Source organism: Ovis aries, chromosome 24 (assembly GCF_016772045.2).
Source record: "Ovis aries strain OAR_USU_Benz2616 breed Rambouillet chromosome 24, ARS-UI_Ramb_v3.0, whole genome shotgun sequence".
Classification (NCBI taxonomy): Eukaryota; Metazoa; Chordata; class Mammalia; order Artiodactyla; family Bovidae; genus Ovis; species Ovis aries.
In genome coordinates, this window is record NC_056077.1 from 25849516 (window position 1) to 25875426 (window position 25911).

The following is a 25911-nucleotide window of genomic DNA, read 5'->3' on the forward strand; positions in this document are numbered from 1 at the left end:
CTTGCTTGAGGCGTCCGCATTCCATCATCACATACCACTTGCACAATTATTTATTTAATATTTTTCTTTAAGCCAACTGTTTTTTGCCTTTTAACTTCAATGCCTACTTTGGCTTCATCCTAAGCAATAACGTCTGTGAAATCATGGACTTGTGTGCCCGTTATACATTTTTTTCCTAATACACAATTTACATAAACACAACTATTAAAATAGATAAAAACTTTGCCCATGTTTCAACAAAAAAAAAAAATCATCTCCCGGCCCTCTGTGATCCACTTGGCAACTTCAAAAGGATCCTAGAAGAGAATAGAGAGCTCCAGGGTACCCAGGGCCAGATTCCCACTGGACATGCCCCTGCCCAGGCTGAAGCTGGAGCTGCTGCAGCGGTTTCTTCTCACCCAGCTGACCTCCTCATCCTGATGCTCAAAGCCTTTTTATTTGAGTCCCAGTCTCTGTCCCAGACCCAGCTCCTGCCCCACAGAGGAGGTCCACAATAGTTACTAGGTGAATGAATTACTGACTTGATTAGCAAAGCATGAATGAATGGGTGAATAAGCACACGCCTCCACCTGGGTGTCTCCCAGGCACCTGAGACTCAAGACATCTGAACCCGCCCCCACCTCCCCGCAGCCCCTAACCTGAGCGTCGTCGCTGACTTTCTCCTCCCACCCTCCCACATCAGCTCATTTTCCCTCCTGCCTGCCTCCTGAATCTGCCCTCACTGTACTATCCCAGGAACTCCATTCTGAACCAGTTCACCCTTTCCCCTCCCTTCACATGTGGTGAGGACAAGGACGGGGACCGTCCCCCTACATCTGTTCTCTGCCCAGAGCTGCGGAGACCTTCCTGGGATGCTCAGCGGGGCGCTCCCCGCTTTGCCTGAAAGCATCTCCCATGGATCCTTCCTAAAGAGGCGTCAGTCCCTCTGGCTCCACTAACGTCTGCTGCCTGTCCTCTCATCCTCTGCCCTTCTTTCTCTCCATACACCTGCCATCTAGACTATCCCAAAGTTCCTATGATGTTCCCAACTTTCTTTGCCTCTACACTCTTGCCTACCTGACATCTAGACAACGTCACATCTCAGCTTAAATGTCATTTTCCCCAAGGAGCCTCCCATGACCCCCACTCCCTCCCACAAGCAGGTGCTGCCTATGGGCTTCTGGAGCAGCCCCCACCCCCATCCCGCCAACTTCCCCTCATTGAGAAAACAGCAAACACCGACAGAGCGTTTATGTGCCAGGCTCTGTTCTAAAGGCTTCTCGTATATTAGCTCCTTTAACCCTCAGAAGAGCTTTAAGAAGTATGTGTACTGACGATCCCCACGTGCCCACGGGGGCGAGGCACAGAGAGGTCAGGTAACATGCCCTGGATCTCAAGCGGAGGAGCTGGCATCGGCACCCAGGCTGCCTGGTCCCAGAGCACTCTGCGCACCGTCCTATCTTCACCCATCTAGTTACGTGTCCTGCCCACCTGTGAGCTCTCCGAGGACAGACACCATCTCTGGATTAGCGTCCTATCTCGAGTGCCTGCCACAGTGTTTGGCATGCAGTAGGAGCACAAGGAATTGTATCATTGAGTAGATGGATACACAGATGGATGGCTGAATAATGATGATATGTGAAAGGGTGATACGTGAAAGGATGGATGGATGGATGTCTGGTAAAAGCAAGAATGACCACTGATGGGTGGATAATGGACGGACAAATGGATAGATGGATGGATGAATGGACGGGGGGATGGGTTATGGATGGATGGATGGATGATGAATGGATGGATGGATAGATGGGTGGGTAATGGATGGACAAATGGATAGATGGATGGATGAATGGATGGGGGGATGGGTTATGGATGGATGGATGGATGATGAATGGATGGATGGAGAGATGGGTAGATGAGTGGATTGATGAATGGTTGGTTGGATGATGTGTTTATGGAAGAATGAAGAACAACATTCCTTGAGGGAAATCTCTAGAAATCTTTTGGGAAGGGACAAGGCCTCTTGGAGTCAGGAGTCCTAATTCAAACCCTTAACCCTGCTTTTGCTAGCTCTGTGATTTGGGCAAGATGCTTCATCTCTGTGACCCTAAGTTCCCTCATCTTTATAATAGGAATCTGCTTCTCCAGGCATCTAAGCCCTAAGGTTTGATATAAATGTGACTCTAGACAGAGGGTAAAGGGTCCCCACGGGAGTCAGGGTGGCTGAGGGCCTGGGTTTGAGGGCCTGTCTATGGCCCTCTCCAGTGTCCCACCCGCCTGGCGCTCACCTCCCCACCCTCTGGAATCCAAGAGAGCCTGCCAGCCTGGCTCTATCCTGGCCCCACCCCCCCAGACCCAGCCTCAGCGACAGGACCGCCCCCCTTTCCTCCCACCCACCCACACTTCAGCATCTAACCCTGACCAGCACACTCAGGGCTGTCTCATCTTCAGGCTCCTTAGAGACCTGATAGGGTGGGGCCACGAAGGAGCAGCCACAGCCCAGAGAGCAACTGGCCTCCACACACAGCAAGAAAACAGATCCAACAAGCATTTATTGAGTCCCTGCTGTGTGCCTGCAGTGGGACCCTCCCCCACTGCGGGGCCAAGGCCACAGCTCCTCTTTCAGGAAGCCCCATTCATTCCCTGTCCCCTGCAGGGGACCTCCGAGACCTCCTGGCTGGCTCGTGGGTCCCAGCCTTTTAGCGGCCAGGGTCCGTGTCCTTCTCAGCATCCCAGCTGCACTCAGCAGGGCTCTGCACACGACGGAGGCAGGAGGCAGGAGTGGCTGTCCCCAAGTCGCACTGCGCAGCCCTGTGCAGCCCCTCAGGAGCCCTGGCCCCAATTCCAGGACGCTGAGCCCCAGGCAGCTGTGGGCAGGGCAGCCCATGTGTCTCCCACACAGGCTGGCTGAGTTCACAGCACACAGGCCAGGTTCCAAAGGTGCCAGACCAGTGATCCTACGGCAGGGGGCTGGTGCTGATGATGGCCTGAGGTCTGGAACCAGGCTCTTCACGGTCACACCCAGTGCCCCAGGACCCAGCACTGGCGGTTCAGCTCTGCTGCCTCGTGTGCAGAGCTCCGGGGCCAGGAATCGCCCACGTGTGGCTGGTGTCCTGCCAAGGGGACAGGGTGGTCAGTGCTGACAGCTGCCTTCCTCCACCCATGCCCCACCGCCCCTCCCACTCCCCGTCCACCCATCGGTCCATCCACACACAACTCTCCACCCTACTCACTGTTCCATTCAGCATCTCACCATCCACTTACCCAACTCTCCGTCTCTGCCACACCCCCATCACCCACTCTCTGCCCACCAGTCCATCAACACCTAGACATCCGCCTGCCAACACCCACTGCCATCCACTCACCAACCCACCAAAATACCCACCACTCCGCTCACATACTGTCCCCACCATGACTCCCCGAGCCTTAATACCCAGTCAAGCATCTCCCATCTGTCCACACATCACACACCCGCCAACATCCCATCCATCCTGGCAGCAGCCCAGAACACTCCCACCAGCCCTGCTCTCCAAACACACATCTACCCACCACCCAAAACACCCACCCATCCACCCACCTGGCCACTTTTCACCTCACCCACCTACTTGTCTGCTTCCCAACCTGCCAACACATCTGCACCCACACGTCAAGTCTCCAGCCCTTAACTCACAGACATTCTCATCTAATATTGCCCACTGCCTGACCACCAACACTGCACACCCACCTGCCCTCACTTCACCTACCCCTCAAGCCATCCACCCACCCTCTTTCCACCCTCCACCCACCCAAAGGCTTCCCCTGTCTCCCACCACCCCCCGACCCCATCAGGCTTCCCTGGGGTCCACTGCATGCTCCCAATGTGCTCAAGGCGCTATGGGAGGGTTAGGAGAATAGTGTAGATGACTCCAGAGCCCTGACCTTACTTGACCCTTACTTGACACTTACTTGAGCGAGCGAGTGTGTGGACATCCCAAAGCCAGCCCTGAGCTGCTCCCTGGGCCAAGGCAGGGGGCAGCCTCTATGACCACAGCCTCTGCTCCACCTGGGCAAGCGGAGGGGCTGGGAGGCTCATCTGATCCAACGTGCACGCTCACTCTTCCTTTTTTCTTGATTCCCAGAAGCTCGCTCCCCTGCCTTCATCCAAGCACCACCTTCGTGTCTTCCTAACACACCAGACCATTTCCATCTCCAAGTTGGGACCTGCTTAAAATGTCCTTGTACCTACTATCAAACTGAACCCTCAAAGCCCAGCTCAAATCTCTCCTCCTACAGGAAGCCCTCCAGACATCCTCTTTCTGGCCTCAGGGGTCTCCTTCTCTTAAGAGCACCTACTCTGAATGGTGCTCCACCAGCCCTGTCTCTATGAGACCATTAGCCCAGGAGAGAGATGACTCAATCCCTGGAGGACATTCCACGGTGACTGCTTAGAACCAGAAAGATGAGAACAAAGAGGAACATGGGGAGGAGAGACTGCCTGGAATGGTGAGTGGGATGGGTGTGAAGGGCAAGGAAGAAAACTAACAGCAACAGAGCACGTATAGTCCACACACCATGCTAGGTTCTGTCCTCAAAAGCCTGAACCCATTTTACAGATGAGGAAACTGAGGCTCAGCCAGCATAAGCAGCTGCCTTAGGATTCACAGCTCCACTGCTGCTGGGTTGAATTAATTTCTTCTTGATTCCAAACTTCAGCATTTTTTTTTAATGTGTTCTGCTCAGATAACTTCTCATCCTTTAGGGTCAGACATCCCTCAGAGCAAGCCCCTTGAGGTAGAAATTCCTGCTAACGCCAAGAATTCTTGCTTGCACACCTCTAAGGATGGGAAGCTCATTATTCTTCCTACATCCCCAAAGCAGCTCTGACTATTGGGAGACTCTTCCTCATAACAAAGGCAGCAAGGGAACAGGCAAAGATGAGGAAGATTGTGCCAATGCTGGGGAGTGTGCACATGTCATTTCCCCCCCCCTTTGGCTTTTCTTCTATTTTTAATATTCTTTAATGTTGGCGCTTTGCTAATTTTACTAGATTTTAAAAAAGGGGTGGGAAACATTTGGCAAACATTCGGCAAACATTCTGGAATCGTTTGGCCTTAGGAAAAACATTTGTTTTGGCCCCAGTCGCTGAAACAGTTGCATTCTTTGCACGTGCTCGCTGCCAAGATATAGGTGTTGGGGGTTTTTTTTTAATCGAAAAGCAAATATTTGGTGTACAGAAAGGTTTGATTGTTTTTCTAAATGAGTATTTAGAAATGATTGTAGTTGCTCTTACCGTTGCCAACTAGCAGAACCTTGGAGAGTTTGATGGAACAGAAAGTGATCATGTGTTTTTAAGGGAAAGGAGGGGCCATGATCCTTATCCTTCTTTGAGTCAAAATCAGGCTTCCTAGGACTTCCTTGCTGGTCTTAAGAATTTGCCTTCCAGTGTGGGTTCCAGTGTGGGGACGTGGGTTCGATCCATGGCTGAGGAATTGAGATCCCATGTGCCACAGGATAACTGAGCCTGCTTCCCACAAGCAGGAGACCGGGGTTCGAGCCCTGGGTCGGGAAGATCCCCAGGAGCAGGGCATGGAAACCCTCTCCAGTATTCTTGCCTGGAGAAACCAGTGGACAGAGGAGCCTGGTGGGCTGCAGTCCATGGGGTCGCAAAGAGTTGGAGACGACTGAGCAAGTAAACGGCAGAGGCCGTGCAGCCTGGAGCCCAAGGCACAACTGGATAGAAACCTGAACACCACAACCAGAAGATCCCACATGCTGCGGCCAAGACCTGATGCAGCCCAAAGTAAATAAATACATATCTTTTAAAAAATCAAATACAGGGGACTCTCTGGCTGTCCAGTGGTTAGAGCTCTGCACCCTTGCTCAGGGCTGCACGCCACATGGCAAGGCCAAAACAAAAATCAAGCCTCCTGTTCTCTGGATCCTAGGAGAGGCTCGGGGGTCTAGAGTCATTTACAGTGGGAGGAGCCCTGTCCTCACTATGCATCCCACTGACCTACCACGACTCCCCACTCACTTCCCTTCTCTGCGGCCCTTTACACTGGGGTCAGTCACCAGCCGGGGCGGGGGGCGGGGGGAATCCGTATGTTACAGATCAGGTAATCCACCTTAACATGTCTACTGGGCCTAAACCAATGGCATAACTGGGTGAAGCAGTCAGAAGCAGCCTTTCCTTAGCTCTGGCCAACTGTTGCCCCAGGGAATGTGAGCTCCGATCTTCCAAAACACTCAGAGAAACTGACAATCTGGATTTTGAAATCAAATCTCCTGGCTTCTAAGTGATTTTAAAGGACTTTTCAAGGGCTTCCTGCTGGCTCAGCGGTAAAGAATCTGCCTGTAACAGAAGTCACAGTTTCTTCCCGCTGGGTTGGGAAGATCCCCTGGAGGAGAGCATGGCAACCCACTCGAGTATTCCTGCCTGGAGAATCCCATGGACAGAGGAGCCTGGTGGGCTGCAGTCCATAGGGTTGCAAAAAGTCGAACACGACTGAAGCGACTTAGCATGCACACAAGGCTTTTAAACCATTTAAAACCACCTGTGGGCCAAGCAGCATCTCTCAGGCTGGACTCAGCGCACAGGAGCCATTTCTGACCTCTCACTGCTCCCTGGCCTGACTCTGTTCCATGGCTTTGCACATTCTGGTCCCTGGGCCATGTGCTCCTCCCTGCTGTCCTCTGGCTGTTGAGACCCTGGGTCCTCACCCAAATCCCTCCTCTGCAAAGCATTCCATGGACCTCTGCACCCGTACACAGGCTGCACGCTGTTCTCTCCCTGTGATTGTCACTTTCTGTTGGCAAGGTCTCTGCCACTAACCTGGGGAGACTCAGTGCTGGCAGGGAATGAGTCTGCTCCATCCTCGAGTCTGCAGCCCCCAGCAGCTGGCTGGGCCCAGAGCAAGTCCTGAGCTGACAAATGAAGAAACCACTCAGGAGGAGGATGGAGTGATCCCTGCACTGGAAGCCTAGGCTCCTCCCATTTCCCCAGATAAAATGGATATTTTCTCTGTACATTTGAGATGCTCTCAGCTCTGCCTCTCTCCTCTTTTGGGTACAGGCTCATGGGGCAGGGGTGAACCGTACTTAGAGTCCAATCATCAAAGGTTCAAATCGAGGCTTCACCAATAACAAGCTGAGTGACTTTGTTTTTGTTTTTTTTTTAAAGCTGTTTGACTTTTGACAAGTGGCTTCACCTCTCTGGGCCTGCAAATGGATGTTAGTTGTAAAGGCATCAGCAGACCCAGCAAGCCCCCCTGCTAGAAGCCCTCCATTATGCAACCTCAGAGAGATGTAAAAATAACAGAATGCTCAGGATAGAGGGGGTTGAGGTTCAGCCACCTTTCTGCACAGATGAGCAAGCCAAGGTCCATAGGTGGGAAGAGATTTGTCCAAGGCCTCACCCAAACGGTTGGCCACAAGTACTGTGTTTTAAATCCCCTTGGAACCTCCCAGCATAGCAGTCAACCCATAGGAGGTTCTCAGAAGTTGTGATTTATTTTCTCTTTTTAGTCGAGATATCAAACATGAACTTTTTAAAACATTTGGTCTTTTCCAGTCCTAACATCTCAATCCCTCAGTGGGGAATCACCATCTCAAAATTCCCCAAGGCACTGAGATCCCAAGAGATCAGCTCTTAGCTCTGTTGAAATGCATGAAATTGTAATCACTGTTCCAAAACAAATTCATTGGGTTGGAAGGGTCCTTCGAGACCAAGAATGGCATCTCCAATGTGCAGGTAGGGAAATGGGGACAATCAGAGGGGAAGTGACTTGTCCAGGGTGCTCTGAAGCTGGTAAAGGGATCAGTGAGGGTGGGGAGATGTCTGGTGTTGGCATTCTTGACCCCCAAAGGAGCCGCGCCTGATACAGAAGAGCCAGACGGACTGCGCCACCCGCTGTCCAAGGTGCTGACTTACTCTCCCCAGGACTCATGGGTCATATCCAGAGCCTACTGTCCCGGCTGCCCAGTCTGGAACTCTTACCTCCAGACAGATATAGGATGTGGGAGAGAGATAGGGAGATGGACCAAGGTTGGCACTGAGCTGTTTGGCTTTGGATACCCTCCTAGATAGTGATGTCATCACTCCTCTTCCACGGCCACCCTGACTGCCTCTCCAAGTCAACCCTGCTCTGTCAATCTCGACCCTATCATATTTGGTAATATCTGTTCACTTGTTTCCTTCCATTTTCCTTTTCTAGGCTGTATACAACACAAGGACACAGACTAGCTCTGCTTTTATTCATCACCGTGTCCCCAGCACCCAGCACAATTTCACACACAGTGCTGAGACCATAGATTTGTTGAAAGAATAAACAATGGAGGACTAGGGAAGAAGAGCAGGTTTGTGTGGGATTCCTGCTGCGGGGGAAGGCTGGGTTTTCCGGTCTGCTTTGGAAGTGGCTTGTCCTAGGAGATCAAATGGAATTCCATCCCTCTCTTCATTCGAGTCTATCTTCTGGGGACTGACCGTTTCTGGTCAGAACATTCTCTTCATCTCTTTTCCACACTTGGGATCAGGCTGAGTCCACGGGACCTGCCACCTCTCCCCAGAGCCCCTGATTCCTTCATTTCCTTGTTTGTTGAGCACCTACTCTGTGTCAGCCTCCCCACTGGGTGCTGGGTCTGGAGGCAGGAGTGAATGCTCACAGCCTAGTGAGGGGGAAGAGATGACAAGAGCAGGACTGCCCTGGTGGTGCAGTGGATAAGACTCCCTCTGCCCGTGCAGCGGACACAGGTTTGATTCCTGGTCTGGGAAGATCCCACATGCCGAGGAACAATTAAGCCCATGCAACCCAGCTACTGATCCCGAGCTCTGGAGCCTGTGCTTTGCATCAAGAGAAGCCACTGCAATGAGAAGCCTGTGCCCCACAACGAGAAAGCAGCTCCTGCTCACCACAAACAGAGAAAAACCCGAGTGAAGCAACGAAGACCCAGTGCAGCCAGAAATCAATTTAAAAAGAGAGAGAGATGACAGGAGAAAACACTCCTCCAGTCCTCACTGTGCCAGGGAGCCACTCACTGTGCCCCGCGTTCATTGATTCATGCGATCCTCAGAAATGGAAGTTAGGTGCCACCACTATGCCCATCATACAGATGAAACCCAGGTCCAGACAGGTTACATCCTTGAGGTTTGACCCCTGGAATTTGAACCTAAGCAGCTTCACTCTAGAGGCTGGGCTTGTAACCACTGTAAACCTCTCCCTCATCTATTCAAATGGCAGGGCAGGGAAATGCAGAGGTGAACACAACCTCCTCTGTTGGGACTGGAGAGGGGGCTGATTGCTAGCTACTCCTGGACATCTGAGCTAGACTTGGAAAGCCCCATGAAGCTCAAAATTCCACTGGTAGGGTTTTTTGTTTTTTTTTTTTTGCCAAATGGAGGCAGGGAGCAGGTCACTTCAGGCAGAAGGAACAGAGTGTGAAATAAGTTGTTGGCAGGTAAATGAGGCTTTTTGGAGGCGTGAAAAGCATAGCGATGGTGGTTGGAGGAAGGCAAGATGGTCTGTAAGGCTGGAAAGCCCGGCACACAGGGCTGGAGGGATACAGAGCAGAGGGCTGCAACTGCAAAGATGCTGGGTGCCAGGTGGAAGCGACAGCCCCCCAGGGAGTACAGGGTTCCTCCTGTACCTGGGGTTTCTTCTGCATCATCAGACTTACCTGATGCAGATTCCTGGCCTGCCCCGAACTAAGGGGGGCAACAATGGACATAAAGAAGAACAATGACCCAGCTTGAGCTTGGAGTCACCCAGACTTGTGAGCCAAGACAAATAACACTGTTGCTTGAAATCCAAGGAACTTATGAGGATGAAGTGAGCTGGACCATTCACTGGAAAGGTCCTGAGGACCAACCCTGTTCCAGGCATGAATGTGGTGATAAGGTCCCCGTCCTCCTGACATTTCCATTCCAGTGGGGAGAGAGTTAGCAGAGAAGGATTCCGAGAGTGCTGAGTGACTGAAAGAAACCTGAAGCAGGGGTGGGATGGTGGGAGAAGGCTTCTGGGGGAATGTCTGGGAGGAGTCGGTACAGGCCTGACACCCACCCCACCAAGGATGCTCTCATTGGAGTGTTTGGGCTGGGAGGGGGTGAAGAAGATATGATTCAGGTTGTGTCTTTGGGGGATGGATGGGAAGAGACATGACCCCAGAAGCAGCAATTTCCACCCAGAAGCTGCTGAACAGCCCAGTGAGTGAGTGATAGTCCTTTCACTCATGTTCGACTCTGCAACACAATGAACTGTAGCCCGCCAGGCTCCTCTGTCCATGGGATTCTCCAGGCAAGAATACTGGACTGGGCTGCCATTTCCTTCTCCAGGGGATCTTCCCAACCTAGGGATCGAACACAGGTCTCCTGCATTGCAGGGATTCTTTACCATCTGAGCCACCAGGGAAGCCTAGTGGGTGACGAGATAAAGACTCCCTCCTGGCGGGAGCCCGGGGCGAAGTCTGGTCCATGGAGCCGCAGAAGCAGCAGCCCTGGAAATGCAGGATTCCAGGCTCCACCCTCCTCAGCTGGAAACTCCAGTGGGGCCCGGGAATCTGCATTCCAAGAAGCCAGAAACTCTGGGGCGGGACTGGGAAATCCGTGTTGCAAGGAGCCTTCCAGGGGATTCTGATACTGACATTGGCTTGGCTCTCTCTACCTCAGTGCCAGGGTCTCAGAAGTCTGCAAGCTGTGTGCCCAGCAAGTTGGCATTGATATTTATTTCAGAAATATTGTCTGTTTCCATTTTAATAAAAGAAGCCAACTCAGGCGGTACTACATTGGATCTGATTTTGATCTAATAAAAATGCCAAGTTGCTCCGAGACCAGAAAAGTCTTCCTTGAAATTCCCTCTGCTATTCTGAGGGCAGCGGCGGCAGAGACACGTCTAGACAGAGCTCTCAGAAGCCACCTCTGTACCCGGCGAGTGACAGCCTCTCAGCCAGCCCAGCCTCGCAGACACACCTGGCAAAGTCAGAAGCTTGTCTCGGGCATTGAACTTGACAGCTGCAATCAGCTGCAAACCCCAGTTGCCCCTAAAAGGAAGACGCAAACACCTGGACCATATGGCAGCATCGCCTCCATGAAATGTCACATCTGAGGAGCTCCTGAGCTAGCTGGTGGCACTGCAGAGCCCCAGAGGTAGGTTTCAAAACCACTTTGCTCAGAAAAAAAAAAAAAAGGCAGAATCTATATCATAAGTAGCCCCAGGAAAAAATAGCAACTTTTAGAACAGTTAAGAAAAGCAAAAGTTCACATAACTGTTTATATAAAAGGGAGTTCTCAAGTGGGATACAGTGCGAGAAAATGAGAAGTTTAAAGCAGTAATTCAGCACCGACTGTGTGCCATGCACTGTTCCAGGCTCTCAGGATACAGGTATGAACAAAACAGAAGATAAGGTGCCTAGGATTTCCCTGGTGGTCCAGTGATTAAGAATCTACCTGCCAATGCAAAGGACACGGGTTCAATCCCTGGTCTGGGAAGATCCCACATGCCTCAGGGCAAATAAGCCCATGTGCCACAACTACTGAGCCTGTGCTTTAGAGCCCTCGAGCTGCAAATACCGAAGCCCGGGCACCTAGAGTTTGTGCTCTGCAACAAGAGGAGCCATCGCAAAGAGAAGCCTGCACAATGCAATTAGAGAGTAGCCCCTGCTCACCACACCTATAGAAAGCTTGCATGCAGCAACCAAGACCCAGCACAGCCAAAAAGCAATGATACATTAATTAATTGTATTATTATATATTGGGCTTCCCAGGTGGCTCAGTGGGTAAAGAATCTGCCTGCAATGCAGGAGACACAAGAGAGGGAGGTTTGATCCCTGCGTTGGGAAGATCCCCTGGAGAAGGGCACGGCAACCCACTCCAGTATTCTTGCCTGGAGGATACAGAGGAGCCTGACGGGATACAGCCCATTGTGTGTCCACAATGAGTTGGACACAACTGAAGCGACTGAGCACACACACACTATTATATTATTAACTAATATGAATATTAATTAATTGATAAGTTATTCATTAAGAAGAGACAGGGTGCCTAATCTCATGGAACCCAGCGGAGAAAGGCAACAGAACCAGAACCAGGTGTGTAAATATAATTTTGGAGAGGTACAGACACAGTGAAGAAGACACAAGTGATACAGTGTTGACAGGGGAAGCTGGTGCAGGTTAGGGGAGCTTCTCTGAGGAGTGGCCTTCAGCTGAGATTAAAGAGAAGACAAAGCCAGCCAAGCAAAGATTTAGAGGAAGAGCATTCCAGGTGCTGAGAAGAGCATGTTGAAAGTCCTGGGGTGGGGAGTGGGGAATGCATTTTGCTTGTTCTAGAAAGAGAAAGGCCATGCCTCAGCCAACTGAGGCAGGGGAGAGAGAGAAGAGATGAGGTGAGGAGTTTGGGGGCCAGAGCAGGAACAGCCTGGTTCCCAAGATAAAGGGAAAGAGTTACGTGCCAAGCTGAGCCATCCTGCCCAGAGATCCCACCAGAAATCTTGACAAAGTCAATCCATACCTCAGAGCCTCCATCTCGCCGTCTGTGTAGTAAGAACAGCCACCCCTCCTTCCCAGGGCTGTGCCAACGGCTATGAAGTGTTCAGCAGAACCTGCACTCAGTAAGTGTTTAATAACGCGGGCTCCCTGGCACTTCTCCCCAGTGCCTCCTGCCGGGGAGTCAGTCCACCACCAGATCTGAACAGTTGCTCAGCACAGAAATATTGCAAAACAGGTCCAGGCCTTTCCAAAACATTTTCTTGGCCCAAACTCCACCAGCAGCTAAGAGGCCGCATTCTGCAGATGGTGTCATTTCCCTGGATGGTGGTATCAGGCTGCTCTCTAGCCCATGACCCATGTGAGGGCCCAGTCCATTGTGGCTGGGCCTTGCACCCCCAAAGGCTGCCTGGGGTATGCATGGGGTATGCCCGACATGTGGAGCCACTGACTGACACGTGGCAGCCCATCCCTGATGACTCGGGGTATGGGCTCTGGAACCAGACAGGCTGGGCACACGTCCTCTTCCTGGCACAACCATAACCTCCCTGGGCCTCACTTTCCCTGTCTGTAAAACGGGTCTATCTGTTCAGTTCAGCTCGGTAGCTCAGTCGTGTCTGACTGTTTGTGACCCCATGGACTGCAGCATGCCAGGCTTCCCTGTTCATCACCAACTCCTGGAGCTTGCTCAAACTCACATCCATTGAGTCGGTGATGCCATCCAACCAACTCACCCTCTGTCACCCCCTTCTCCTCCTGCCTTCAATCTTCCCAGAATCAGGGTGTTTTCCAGTGAGTCAGTTCTTCACATCAGGTAGCCAAAGTATTGGAGCTTCAGCTTCAACATCAATCCTTCCAATGAACACTCAGGACTGATTTCCTTTAGGATGGACTGGTTTGATCTCCTTGCAGTCCAAGGGACTCTCAAGAGTCTTCTCCAACACTACAGTTCAAAAGCATCAATTCTTCAGCACTCAGCTTTTATTATGATCCAACTCTTACATATGTTTGGGGTTAGATGAGAGGGAGAGGATCAATGTAAAGTCCTCAGAGCATCCACAAGGGTGAGATGTTGTCATCAGACCTGGTGAGGCTGATGGAGCTCTTCCGCTTGGCTATTTTCCTCATCAAGTCCAAGTATCATCATTATAGCTGCAGAATTCAACCAAGCTGGAACACCCGGAGACTAAGCACCCCTCTCTTTCCTCTTCTCCACCCCTCCCTCCCTCAGCAGGGTGAGGCGCCTGGCCTCTGCTGTCACAGCGGCTGCACTGACCCCATGGTAGCTCTGGCCAGCAATACAGCAGAGCTTTGGGAGCTCCTGGGCCCAGACTCGCCTTCTTCACCTCCATGTTCCAGAGCCCAGCATGTGACGCCCAGCCCAGAGAAGCATCTTTAGCAAAGATTTGTGGAATACGTGAGTGAATCAATGACTTTCACGTGGCCACAGACAGCCCACTTGAGGACAATAAAAGTGACCAGGGCCCTCCAGCCAGCATCCTGCCCATGCTCTGCTGCCCCTGCCCTCAGCTCCAACAGCAGACTGGGTCTTTCTCTACCTCACTGCTTGAACTCTGAGTCCCCAGAGCCTCCACTGGTCCCAGGGGAAAGACAGCCAACCCACTAGCTTGGCTGCCTGATGAAAGGCACGCCTGGCAGAGGCACTGTGGGGCCCACGGTTCCTTTCTTCCCCAAGAAGCTGGGGTTTGACAAACCTCTGGGAGCCGCAGCCCCTTCTCCACCAGCTTCCCTGCTTCTCATTCTCTTTTTAAAAGCTACCTAATTTTTTACAGTGATTTTATTTTATTTATTAATTGGCCATCCCACACAGCACGTGGGTGTCCCCTGGCCAGGGATCAAACCTATGCCCCCTTCATAGGAAGCACAGAGTTTTAACCACTGGACTACCAGAGAAGCCCTTCCATGGTTCTCTTTGAGCCCCAGGGTGTTAGGACCTTGTGGCCTTTCCATCTCTCCCCACCCTACATGATTCTAGACCATCTCAGCAGTCCCCCAGCTTCAACTGTCTCTGTTCTCAACCCTACACACCCCTAAAATTTGACACAGATGCCATATCATTGCATCCCCCTCAAACTCATCCTCTCCGTTTCCATCAGTGGGTAACATCTGACCCTTGATGGCTGACTTGAAACTTCCGAGCATATCCTAGGTTCCTGGCCCATCCGTCACCTCCAATCAGACAAGCTGATGTTGTGGGCACCCCCTCCCCGCAAGTGAAGCATGTTGCTCACCTCCTGTGGAGACTTCCTCCAATCCACCCCAGGAGATTCATGCACCTCACCCCACCGCACTCCAGCAGCCCTCACACATGCCCAAGGACAGTTGCTGTCATGGCTCGGGGGATAACTCGGACCACGTGCTCTGCCCTGGCTTCCTGAGTCCTCCAGCGGGCGCTCTGCTGATGACCACTTGGAAGGTGACTTTCACTTGCCACCTGCCTTTCCCTGCTGAGCCTGCCTGCCCAGCGCCTATTTGCCTTTTCTGGGATGCCCCACATAAGGCACTTGCTGTTGAATCTTCATCTTGGGATCTGCTCTGGAGGAACACAAACAGGCACTCTGACAACCCTTCCAGCAAAAGGTTTTTGAATTCGCCCACTTTTATCTCTGCTGCCGCAGGTCAGGCCACCACCACTCCTGGGATGATGGCAACTGCATCCAAGCTGTTCTCTTGGTCTCTCTCTTCCTCCCCTTCTGTCCTTTTTCCCACAATGCAGATGGATAGAAGGAGGATGGGTAGATATGGGTATGGATAAAGATGATGCAGATACAGATAAATAACCTGGGTAAGGGGCTTCCCAGGTGGCCCACTAGCTCAGACTCCTCATTTCCCAATGCAGGGGGACTGGGTTCAATCCCTGGTGAGGGAACTAGACATGCGGCCACTAACAGCCCTCATGGTGCAACTAAGAGTCTGCACACCACGACTTAAGATCCCACGTGCCACAATAAGACAAGGTGCAGCCGAATAAAAAAATAAATACCAAAAAAAAAAAGAAGAATCACCTGGGTACGTCTCTTCCCTGCTCAAAATGCCCCTGGGCTCCCCACTGCAGAGCCAACTCTTTCGCATGGTCCCACCTCCTGGGTCCCCCAGCCCCATCCCCCCGCCCACCATCCATCCCCACCTCCCCATTGCTCTCCTCACCCCAGCCACGAGGCCTCCAGGGCTGGCTGTCCCTGCCCTGGGGACTTGGCACCTACCGCCCCTCTGCCCAGAAGGCTCTTTGGCTGACTCCTTCTCACTCCTTAAGTCCCCGTTCCAGCCGCTCCTCAAAGAGGTGGCTCTAAAGGGGTCTCCTGGAACAAGCTTTATCATCACATTCCTTAGCTCTTGAGATGGTCTTATGTGTTTCTGAGTTCACATCTCACTTGATTCTCTCCTCTAGACACCCTGCCTCACAGGCAGGGGCTTTGTCTGATCTGGCTTCTGGTTGCATCTCTAGCGCCAAGATGGAGGGCCTGCACAGCTCAGTATTTGTTGGGGGCACAAAAGAAGGAATTCTCCACGAGCTGTTGACCAGGGGAATGCATCTGATGCTTGGGAGGTGAAGTGGGCACCGGGGCTGGGCTGGGGGTGCAGGGCTTCTGCGGCTCCCCTGAGCCTGGCTGTCCCCACTCTCCATCCCAGGGCTTGCATTCAGGGCCAGACACTCCTGCAGCTCTTGCTTCCATCCTCAGGCCTCAGGGATCTGGCCTTTCCTCCTCCTGTCTCCCCAGTTGCCCCCAAGACAAGCCCCAAGACCTCTTTCCACCCAGGGCTTCCTGCCTGCTCTGCAGGGCCCCCCTGAGAGGGGGCAGTGCTAGATCCAAGCAGGGAGTTCGTGGTGCTCTGGGGTGGGGCTCTGAATATGCCAGGGCTCTTAGCCCATCTCTAGCATGTGCTTCCTGCTCTCCTCTGTTATCAGAGGAGATAACACTTCCCAGCCACGACCGTGCCCTGGTTCCTGACCTCTTCCTCCAGGAAGCCCTCCATCCTGACACCTGACATGAAACCACAGTATATGCGCCCACCGCACACTCTAGTTCCTCAGGCAAGCAGTTAGCATTCTGACCACCTTCCTGGACTGGTGCTTCCCCCAGGAGCCTCTTCCTTCAGCATGGAGACCAGACCCTCTCCTCCTCCCCAACCAGGTCTCCTCCCAGGTTCCTTCCCCCGCCTCCGTCTTCTTTCTCCCATCAGAGCCATTCCTCACTCAGTTACTAGGATCACAGAGGGTGCGGTCAGACAGACCTGAGTTTAAATTTCTGCCATCTTGTTCAGGCTCCCCAGAAGCAGATCCTGAGATAGGAATCAGAGCGAAAGGGAGACACCTCAGAGGTGCCACCTGCCTTGGCAGAGGGGGAGCATGGCCCAGGGAGGGAAGGTGGCCAGCCCAGGCGGCTGCTAGGCATGATGCTGTGTGTTAGCCACTCAGTCGTGTCTGACCCTCTGTGACCCATGGACTGCAGCCAGCCAGGATCCTCTGTCCATGAAATTTCCTAGGCAAGAATACTAGAGCAGGTTGTCAATTCCCCCTTCAGGGGATCTTTCCGAGCCAGGGACAAAACTTGTGTCTCCTTCGTCTCATGCACTGGTAGGTGGATTCTTTACCACTGAGCCACCGGGAAGCCCCTAGACTGGTAACACTTAGGTAATCCTGCAAATCACACACCTCCAGGCGATCCTACTCAAGGGGCGAGGGAGCCGGGGTGTCTATGTGCCAGCCTCCTTGTGCACTTCCTGCCTTCTGTGGGTAGAGGTGGAGCAAGCTCCCAGGCACAGAGATACAGATACAAGCAGCTGGGAGGCACTGTAGTCTCCTAACAGGTCTGAGACATATGAGCATCTGCTCTAACAGTCCTGCCACTGACTAGCTAAGCTGTGTGACCTTTGGCAAGTGGCTCCGCCTCTCTGAGCCCTCCTTTCTGCAAGGTGTGGCTAATAATCCTGGCTGTCGGGGTTGGTGGTCAGCAAGAACAGGAAATCAGGCAAAAAAAAAGTCCTTAGTACAGAGTTGGGTGGGCAGGGAGCACAAGGTGGGCAAGCAGCAGGCTCAGATGAGACTCTGCCCCTTTAATCTTGTACCAGCTCCTTTCTTTTCTGTCCAGAGCAAAGCCTTCCTCTTTTTTTCCTCTCTTTTGCTTTCTGACATTTGTTTTCTGCACAGAAGCCCTAGAGTCTGTCCTATATAGTGAAGCCTTCTGAGCTTCCGGGAGCATTCTCGGCTCAAACAGATCTTGGGACCTGGGACTCCCCTGATTTGGCTAGTTCCACCCCAGAGCTCCTGTCCCTTCAAGCCCATGGTGAACCCGGCCTGCACGGAACTGTGGCTCCCCTTTCTGTCTTTAAGGTGTTCCTCTTGCTGCCTTAGCATTGCAACCCCATTGCAAGGGCTGTGGCTGCTGCACGCAGAAGGCTTGCTCTGCTTGCCCACAGCCTCAGTTTCACCCTCTACAGCGTGTGTCTAGGGGGAAATGCAGGGGCGCAGGGAGAGGTCGGCCTGGCCCGTCTCCAGGGTCCTCTCTTCTCAGACAGCCTACGAATCCGCAGCACCAGCTCCTGCAGCTGAGGCCACTTACGGGCAGGGTATCTCTCGTGGCGGCAATCCAAGCGAAAGTCCTCCTCCTCGTGCCCGTCCCCCTTCTCCATCCTGGAAAGAAAAGAAGCCAAAAGCTGGCGTAAGAAAGATCAGGCTGAGCTGGCAGAGACCCAGGACCTGGAAAAGTGTAGCACGCCCCCCCCCCACCCCGGAGAACACGTGGCAAAGCAACTTGGCACCATCGCCCTGTGGGATCCTTCCTGCAGCCCTGTGAGATGGGCATCATTCCTCCATCTGACTGATGAAACTGAGGTATCGAAAGGTGACGTGACCGATCGGGTGCCATCCAGCTGATAAACTGGAGGCAGAATAGGGATGCAAGCCTATGCGCTCTCACAAAAAGATGTTCAATCACGTGCAAATGGTAAGTGACAAAAGCAAGTGTGCAGTGTGTTTGAAAAGTTACACACTAAGCCTTCCCTGGTGGTCCAGGGGCTAAGAATCCGCCTGCCAATGCAGCGGACACAGGATGGATTCCTGGTCCAGAAAGACTCCACATGCCGCGGGGCAACCAAACCGGTGCACCGGGACTGCTGAACCCACGCTCTAGAGCCCACGCTCTGCACCGAGAGAATCCACCACCACGAGAAGCTGTGCACCATGACTGGAGAGGAGCCCCTGCTTGCCGCAACTAGTGAAAGCCCTCGGGCAGCAATGGAGACCCAGCGCAGTAAAAAAATCCATTCATTAATCAAATCACACAGATATGCACAAAGCATTACTTGGCAGAACGCATACCAAAAGGTTACCAGTGATTGACCCCAGATAATGGGAATAAAGGGATTAAATCTGAAGCCCTTTATTTTTTTAATCTTTCCCCACTCCTGGAAAGCCTTCTTTTTGAATTTACCTCTATGTTCTCATCTGTGGGCAAAAGACTTTGATTAGCTGTGTCACTTTCCTTAACTAAATTAAAACAACTCCCATAGATATTTCTACACAGAAACAAAGCCCTGGTCTTCCGAAGTCTGCCACAATTCTCTTTCCTACCAACAGCTGTGAGAATTTCTCCTCTGGCATCCGAAGTTCACTGCAGTTCCAGAGGGACTGGCAAAGCCGGGGATGGGCGACAAGCACAGGGCAGAGGGTGGCCAGGGTCAGAGAGGAGGCAACTGCAGACTCTCCAACATGGCTCCAGATCTAGACCCTTGCCCCCATCCCACTGAAGACAGAGTCGGAGAACGGGCAGGTCCATATGCCCACATGGCGCTCACCCATGTGTAACCCAAATACATCCCAGAGCTCCACGAGGCCCAGTGCACATGTGCTGTTCCTTTGTCTGTGTGTGCACACGTGTGTGCGTGTGTGCACACGTGTGTGCATGCGTGCACACGCACACGTGCATGTTCAACTCTTTGCAACCCCTCGGACTGTCGCCCGCCAGGCTCCTCTGTCCATGGGATTTTTCAGGCAAGAACACTGGACTGGCTTGCCATTTCCTTCTCCAGGGGGCTTTTCTGACCCAGGGATCGAACCCACATCTCCTAGGTCGCCTGCATTGCAGGCAGATTCTTTACGCTGAGCCGTGCCTTTAGACAAATATAACCTAGTCCCCTGAAGTAGAAACAATTCCAACCACTACTGCACGTCCTAAAGCACACACTGCAGGCACCTCCAAGCCCTTCTCTGTGGCCCTGCGACTTGACAGCATCCCTCTGTTCTTCACTTTGCTTTCAGTTACCTTGGAGCTTATGTTTCAGGAGAGAACCACTGTGCCTGGCATGGTACCCCACTTCCTGGACACCCAAACCTTGTTGCTAAGAGGCCCAGAGTTCAGTAGTCAACATATGAGAAAACTTGCCAGTTAGAAATCACTTGCTGTTATGACCCAGCAATCCCACTGCTGGGCATACACACCGAGGAAACCAGAATTGAAAGAGACACATGTACCCCAATGTTCATCGTAGCACTGTTTATAATAGCCAGGACATGGAAACAACCTAGATGTCCATCAGCAGATGAATGGATAAGAAAGCTGTGGTACATATACACAATGGAGTATTACTCAGCCGTTAAAAAGAATTCATTTGAATCAGTTCTGATGAGATGGATGAAACTGGAGCCGATCATACAGAGTGAAGTAAGCCAGAAAGAAAAACACCAATACAGTATACAAACACATATATACGGAATTTAGGAAGATGGCAATGATGACCCTGTATGCAAGACAGGAAAAAAGACACAGATGTGTATAACAGACTTCTGGACTCAGAGGGAGAGGGAGAGGGTGGGATGATTTGGGAGAATGGCATTCTAACATGTATACTATCATGTAAGAATTGAATCGCCAGTCTATGTCTGACGCAGGGTGCAGCATGCTTGGGGCTGGTGCATGGGGATGACCCAGAGAGATGTTGTGGGGAGGGAGGTGGGAGGGGGATTCATGTTTGGGAACGCATGTAAGAATTAAAGATTTTAAAATTAAAAAAAAAAAAACCAACAAAAAAAAAGAAATCACTTGCTGGGCTGGGGACAACTCGGAGAGGTCTCAACCAAACCATCTGATAAAGGGCTGGGTTTTCCCCCCTTAATTTTCAATCTACCTAGGACTAAATTTTTAATAAAATAAAATAACAATGAATTGCTGGAGATTGAAATGAAAACACACGAGCACACACAAAAAGCAAGCTTGGGTGTACAGCAATGTCAGTTACGGCAAGAGCTCTGACTCTTAGCCCCCCACCCCGTGCTCCCTGGCAGGAAACCCCTGAGGGCAAGAGATGCTCTGGGTACAACTGAGACCTGGGCCCTGCAGGGAGGCAGGGTCGTGGCTGAGTCCTGCTCTGCTATGAACGGGCAGCTCACCGGAAGCTCTGAATCTCTGTGTTCTGGAATTTTCTACATGGCCATGGGCAGACCAGTGGTGGTGGGAATGACCAGGAGGACAGACACCACGGCCCCACTGGTTGCTATGACGATGGGAGCCGAGGATCCGGCATAGAGGGAGGGTCAGAACAGAGTAGCCCTACTGACTTTCAATCAGTTTCATCATTGGTGCCCCCGCAAACACTTTAAACTCAGAAAAAGGATGGTGTTTATCTCCTTCTCCACTTGTAGTGTTGGGGTCCAGGACAGCGATGCAAAAAGTATCCCAAGGAATGTTAGAGAGGAGGGAAGGAGGGGGAAGTAGGGAGGCAAGGAACTGGGGAGAAGCACCATGCCGGAGACTTTCCTTGGGTCGGGAAGATCCCCTGGAGGAGGGCGTGGCTACCCACTCCAGTATTCTTGCCTGGAGAATCCCATGGGCAGAGGAGCCTCGGGGGTCCATGCTTTCATCGTTGGGGGAACAATGATGAAAGAAGAGTTGGACACAACTTAGCGACTAAGCGTGAGCACGAGCAACCTGCGGCTACAAGCAGCCCGCTGGGTTCATCCAGGAAGGCTGAGCTTAGCATTAAAAGAAAAGGTACTGCTCAAGTGTCCCTAGGTGACTATCTTCTTTAATTTGAAGTACAGCTTCCTGCAGGGAACAGTACATGCTTTCTGAAGATAGGTTTGTGGGGGTTTTTTTGATGGTAGTGTGAGAGGTGACCCACGAATCTAAATAAGCACTTTGAAGGGTCAGTGGGGGGGCGCTGGGGCTGAAGCAGTGCTCAGAAGGAGTAGCGGGCTGATGGCAGGGCAGGGATTTGAACTCAGGCCTGTCAGTCCCTGGAGCTCAAGCGTGTTTCCGTTGTGGCCTGCAGATTCCTGGCTGGCAGAAGCTCCACCAGACCCACCCTGGGTACACTTGCGCTGGGAGGTCCCATGGAAAGTGGGGCTGGGCACCATCCAGCCTGGCCCCTCCCAGGACTGCCAGTAAGTGTGTAAAAGGGTGGTGAGGGGTGTGGCCACCCTTTCACATGGTCACTGCTCTGATGACCCACAGGATCTGCAATCTGGGCATTTGCTCTTTGGAGAGAAGGAGGCAGGTGAGTGATGGAGCAGGGAGGCTTCAAGGGTCTGAGAGTTTGAACCCATATCTTTTCCTGCAAGGAGACTCCTGGTACCTCCACATCTTTTTCCAGGCACAAGCGTGGCCACAGCAGCTGGGGACCCTGGCAAGGGGTCCACCAGGTCTTACCTCTGCTGTGGCAAGAGTCCCAAGCCGCCCCAGCACAGAGTGCCCAGCCCGCTCCCCACCCACCATGCCTTCTCTGTGTCATCCTCAAAGCCACCTCTTTCTCACTGCCCCAGGCTGGCTTGTTTCCCAAATCTCCACTCGCTTCCTGGTACAAGGCGGCAGCCTGTGTGCTGAGCTTCTCAAATCATCTGATAAAGGGCTAGGTTTCACACCGCCCCCCCTTTAATTTTCAACCTACCTTGGACCAACTTTTTTATAAAATACAATAAAAATGAACTGTTGGAGAATGAAATGAAAACACACACACACAAAAGGCAAGCTTGGGTGTACCAGTGATGTCAACTCACTGTGAAAGTTTCCAAACACGTGTCTCAGTTCCTCTCTTTTTATCACGGATGTGTCTGCAAATGGGCCCTGGTCTGGGGACCACACTTTGAGCAGCAGAGAGGTGCAGAACCCGTCTTTATCCACGGGCCTCTTCTGACCCATAACCGGGGTTGCATCCACTCTGTCCTCCAGCCCAGCGTTCCCCAAATGTGCCAGTAACCACAGGCACAAGGAGCTTTTTAAACTGCAGATTCTGGTTCCATAGGTCTGGGGTGGGGCCTGAGAGTCTGAACTCTAACAGATCCTCAGGTGGGATGATGCTGTTAGTCCCCAGATCTCATCTGAGGAACTGGGCATTAGACCATGGGCTCTGGGCACTTGTGAGCCTCCTGGAAGCATCAGCTCAATCACCTTCCATGTCCTAGGTTGTCATCTGGGTGCAGGTCTCCCAGGCCCTCCCCAGAGTTCCAGCTGCAAATGGGAATCACCAAAAGCACTGGCAGTAGTGATGGTCGGGCAGGAGCCCCCCCGGAGCCTCCCCGCCTCGCATTTCTCTCCACTGGGCTGATACTTAGAGAGGATGTGGAGGTCAGGAAGCAGCTGTCCTGCAAGGCTGTTCCCAGCTCAAGGCCCACACTGTGCCCTTTGCTTTCCTTGCACGAAGGGTTGGTTATCAGGTGAATCTAGGGAGAGCCCAGAAATTTCCACAGAGCCTTCTCCAATTTCTGGGCATCTCGCTCCTCTTGAGACTAAACAGTGGCATCAAAAGACCCCAGTAAAGACAAATAAGGTGTGAGGCATTACTGAGAAGTAATATTCAAGCATCGAGAGTGGGAAAAGACGAGGAAGAGGGAGCTATGATTGGACACGTCTCAGAGGCTAAATGGCTAAGAAACAGTCGCAGGGGACAAAGAACACAATGATTTTTAAACGAGGACTGATGATGGGATGAAGGATGAAATTAAAAGAAAATTTGGCAAATAAATGACCACGCATAGGAGATTAATATTCTATAACATCCCAGCAGAAGTGCCATTCCTAGGCAGGGGGAAATAAATGGATTTTTTTTAAAGAGCCTCTCTCTGGTTTTTTCTTTTTCTCTTGCCATTTTGTAAGCAAGCTCATGATACAGAACATTCGGAAAATACAGGGAAGATAAATATCCACAGTGCCAGCAACCCTCCCCTGATCTTTGTGTGCAGTTGACAGTTTTACCTCCCATTTCTCTGAAATTGGGTTTTAAAAAGAGACCTCAAGATATTAGCACCTTGAGATTATTTTCGGAACTGCATGGGCTACAAATTATTACTCAGAAAAACAATCACTAGCATTAATGGGGCCCCCACCCCACACCCCCAGCCCTGCCTTCAAGAGCTTCAAGGGCCCCCGACAACATGGAAACCTCTAGACCTGACTTATCTCCAAAGCGCCTTCCTCAGCCCAGCCTTGGGGACAATGAGAGAGACCAGGTCGGCAGTCCCAGAGGTGGGTGCATCTGAGCGGGGTCCGCTCAGCATGGCGGCAGCAATGGGGGAAAAGGACGGGCAAGCAAATCCAGTGGCAGCTCCCAGAGGGTGAAGGTCGCCTTGGCCAACAGACTGGCTAGTGACCTGCCCCAAAGGCCCCTGCCCTTCTGCCCTCTGTCACCCTCTCCATCCAAGCCGGGAATTTAAAAGGAAGTGGACCTGCATCCTTGCCCTGTGCACACGTGGCCAGTGCTGAAAGAGAATGGATGGGGGATTCCATCCAGTGCAGAATGGATGCTTAAGGGACTTCCCTGGCAGTCCAGAAGGCAATGGCACCCCACTCCAGTACGCTTGCCTGGAAAATCCCATGGATGGAGGAGCCTGGTAGGCTGCAGTCCATAGGGTCACTAAGAGTTGGACATGACTGAACGACTTCACTTCACTTCACTTCCAATGCAGGGGATGCGGGTTCAACCCCTGGTAAGGCAACTAAAATACCACTTTTAGCATGGCCAAAAGATTTTAAAAAAAAATTTTTTTTTTAAGGTTGATGCTTGAAGTAAGATCTGCAGGCCCAGAATCGACAAGGCAAAGAAGGGGGGCACCCCATGTGAAGAGCTGTCCTGAGGCTACAACAGAAGCAGAGGAATGACCTGTCTGGGGAACTTCCAGCGGAGTGGAGGCTGAAGCAGGGAGGGGTGGGGCCCGATCCATGGCGAGGCTTGTAAGTTACCACAGGAGCTGGGCCTTTGTCCTGGGGCTCTGGGGAGGCACTGGGGTGTTTCAGCAGACAGATGAGGGTGGGGGCACCCTGATCGCACCGGCAGAGAGAAGAGACTTTGGTTGCTGGGGGAAGACAGATGCCAGGGGCAAAGTGCCCTCCAGTAGGTGAGAGCTGCCGCCCTGGATGAGGATGGCGGGAGTGGAGATGGAGAGAAGTGGCCCACCCACAGGGGAAAGCACTGGATATGGGGTGTCCGGATATGAAGGGTAAGATGTGCAGATGTCTGCTTACTCAGGCAGGACATAGAGAAGCAAAGGAGAGGGACGTGAAACAGGACCCAGTTTGGGGGAGACCATCTTAAATGGGTCCTGGCTATGTTTATCATTTTTTAGCAATGCCATGAGGCATGTGGGATCTTAGTTCCCCGACCAGGGATTGAACCCACGTGCCCTGCATTGGGAGTGCAGAGTCTTAACCACTGGACCACCAGGGAAGTCCCACCATGTTGATTTTTGAGGCCTTTGGGAATTCAGAGTGGAAACACTAAAGAGGCAGCTGGATATGGGGCCGGGGGTCTGCAGGGGCCCAAGCACTCATACGTCCTGGTGCGTGCGTGATCACAAAGGCCAATGTCAAAAGAGGGCCTAGAACTGAACTTGGGAGCATCACCATCTAAAGGAACAGGGAGGAGGGTGGGAGAGGGCACCCAGCGCCTGGAAGAGTGGCTGGTGGAAGCCTGGAGAGGGTGGGCAGGAGGGAGGGGGTATGCCCATTCTCCGGGCAGCTGGAAGCTCTTTCTGCAGAGACGGGGGTGGGGAGCAGCTCGGTCGAGCAATGAGTGGGAGGTAAGGAGGTGGAGACCAGCCCTTCGAAAAGTTTCCCTGTGTACAGGAGCCGGAGCAGAACCAGCAAGGAATGGCCCTTTCTGCACTGGCCCCAGGGATGGGTAAAGAGGGGGTGGCCCTCTGCCGTGAACAACGATTTATGTCCACCTGCTTCCCCAGGTAGGAAGCCCCATGAGGCCTGGCACCCAGGAAGGAGGTTTGGGGAGGGTCCCCATGCCACCTTCTCACCCCAGTAACATCTAATCTGCCCCTGGGCCAGAGCCCCACCCCAAACACTGTAGGAGGGTGAGAGAGATGAGTCACCCAGGCCCGACTCCCACCAGCTCCCCACTCTCAAATCACACCAAACTGCTTACATTTTCCTAAATACCCTTGTTTGTTGCCTGTCTGGCCTTTGGTCATACTGTTGCCTCTGCCTGGAAGCATGCGCCCCCACCCCACATCCGCCTGGCCAG

The 25911-nt window shown here is 52.4% G+C and overlaps 1 protein-coding gene across 1 annotated transcript in view; it reads right to left on the bottom strand.

Moving 5' to 3' along the window:
• Positions 1 to 2355: 2355 nt before the first annotated feature.
• The window catches only part of GSG1L (GSG1 like), a 254812-nt gene continuing 231256 nt past the window's right edge, over positions 2356 to 25911 (bottom strand). The window contains exons 6-7 of the mRNA XM_060406221.1: positions 18012 to 18082; positions 2356 to 3089 (exon numbers count right to left, since the gene is read on the bottom strand). Of these exons, the coding sequence (XP_060262204.1) occupies positions 2992 to 3089; positions 18012 to 18082 (169 nt within the window). The 3' untranslated portion in view covers positions 2356 to 2991. The remainder of the gene's footprint in view (positions 3090 to 18011; positions 18083 to 25911) is intronic.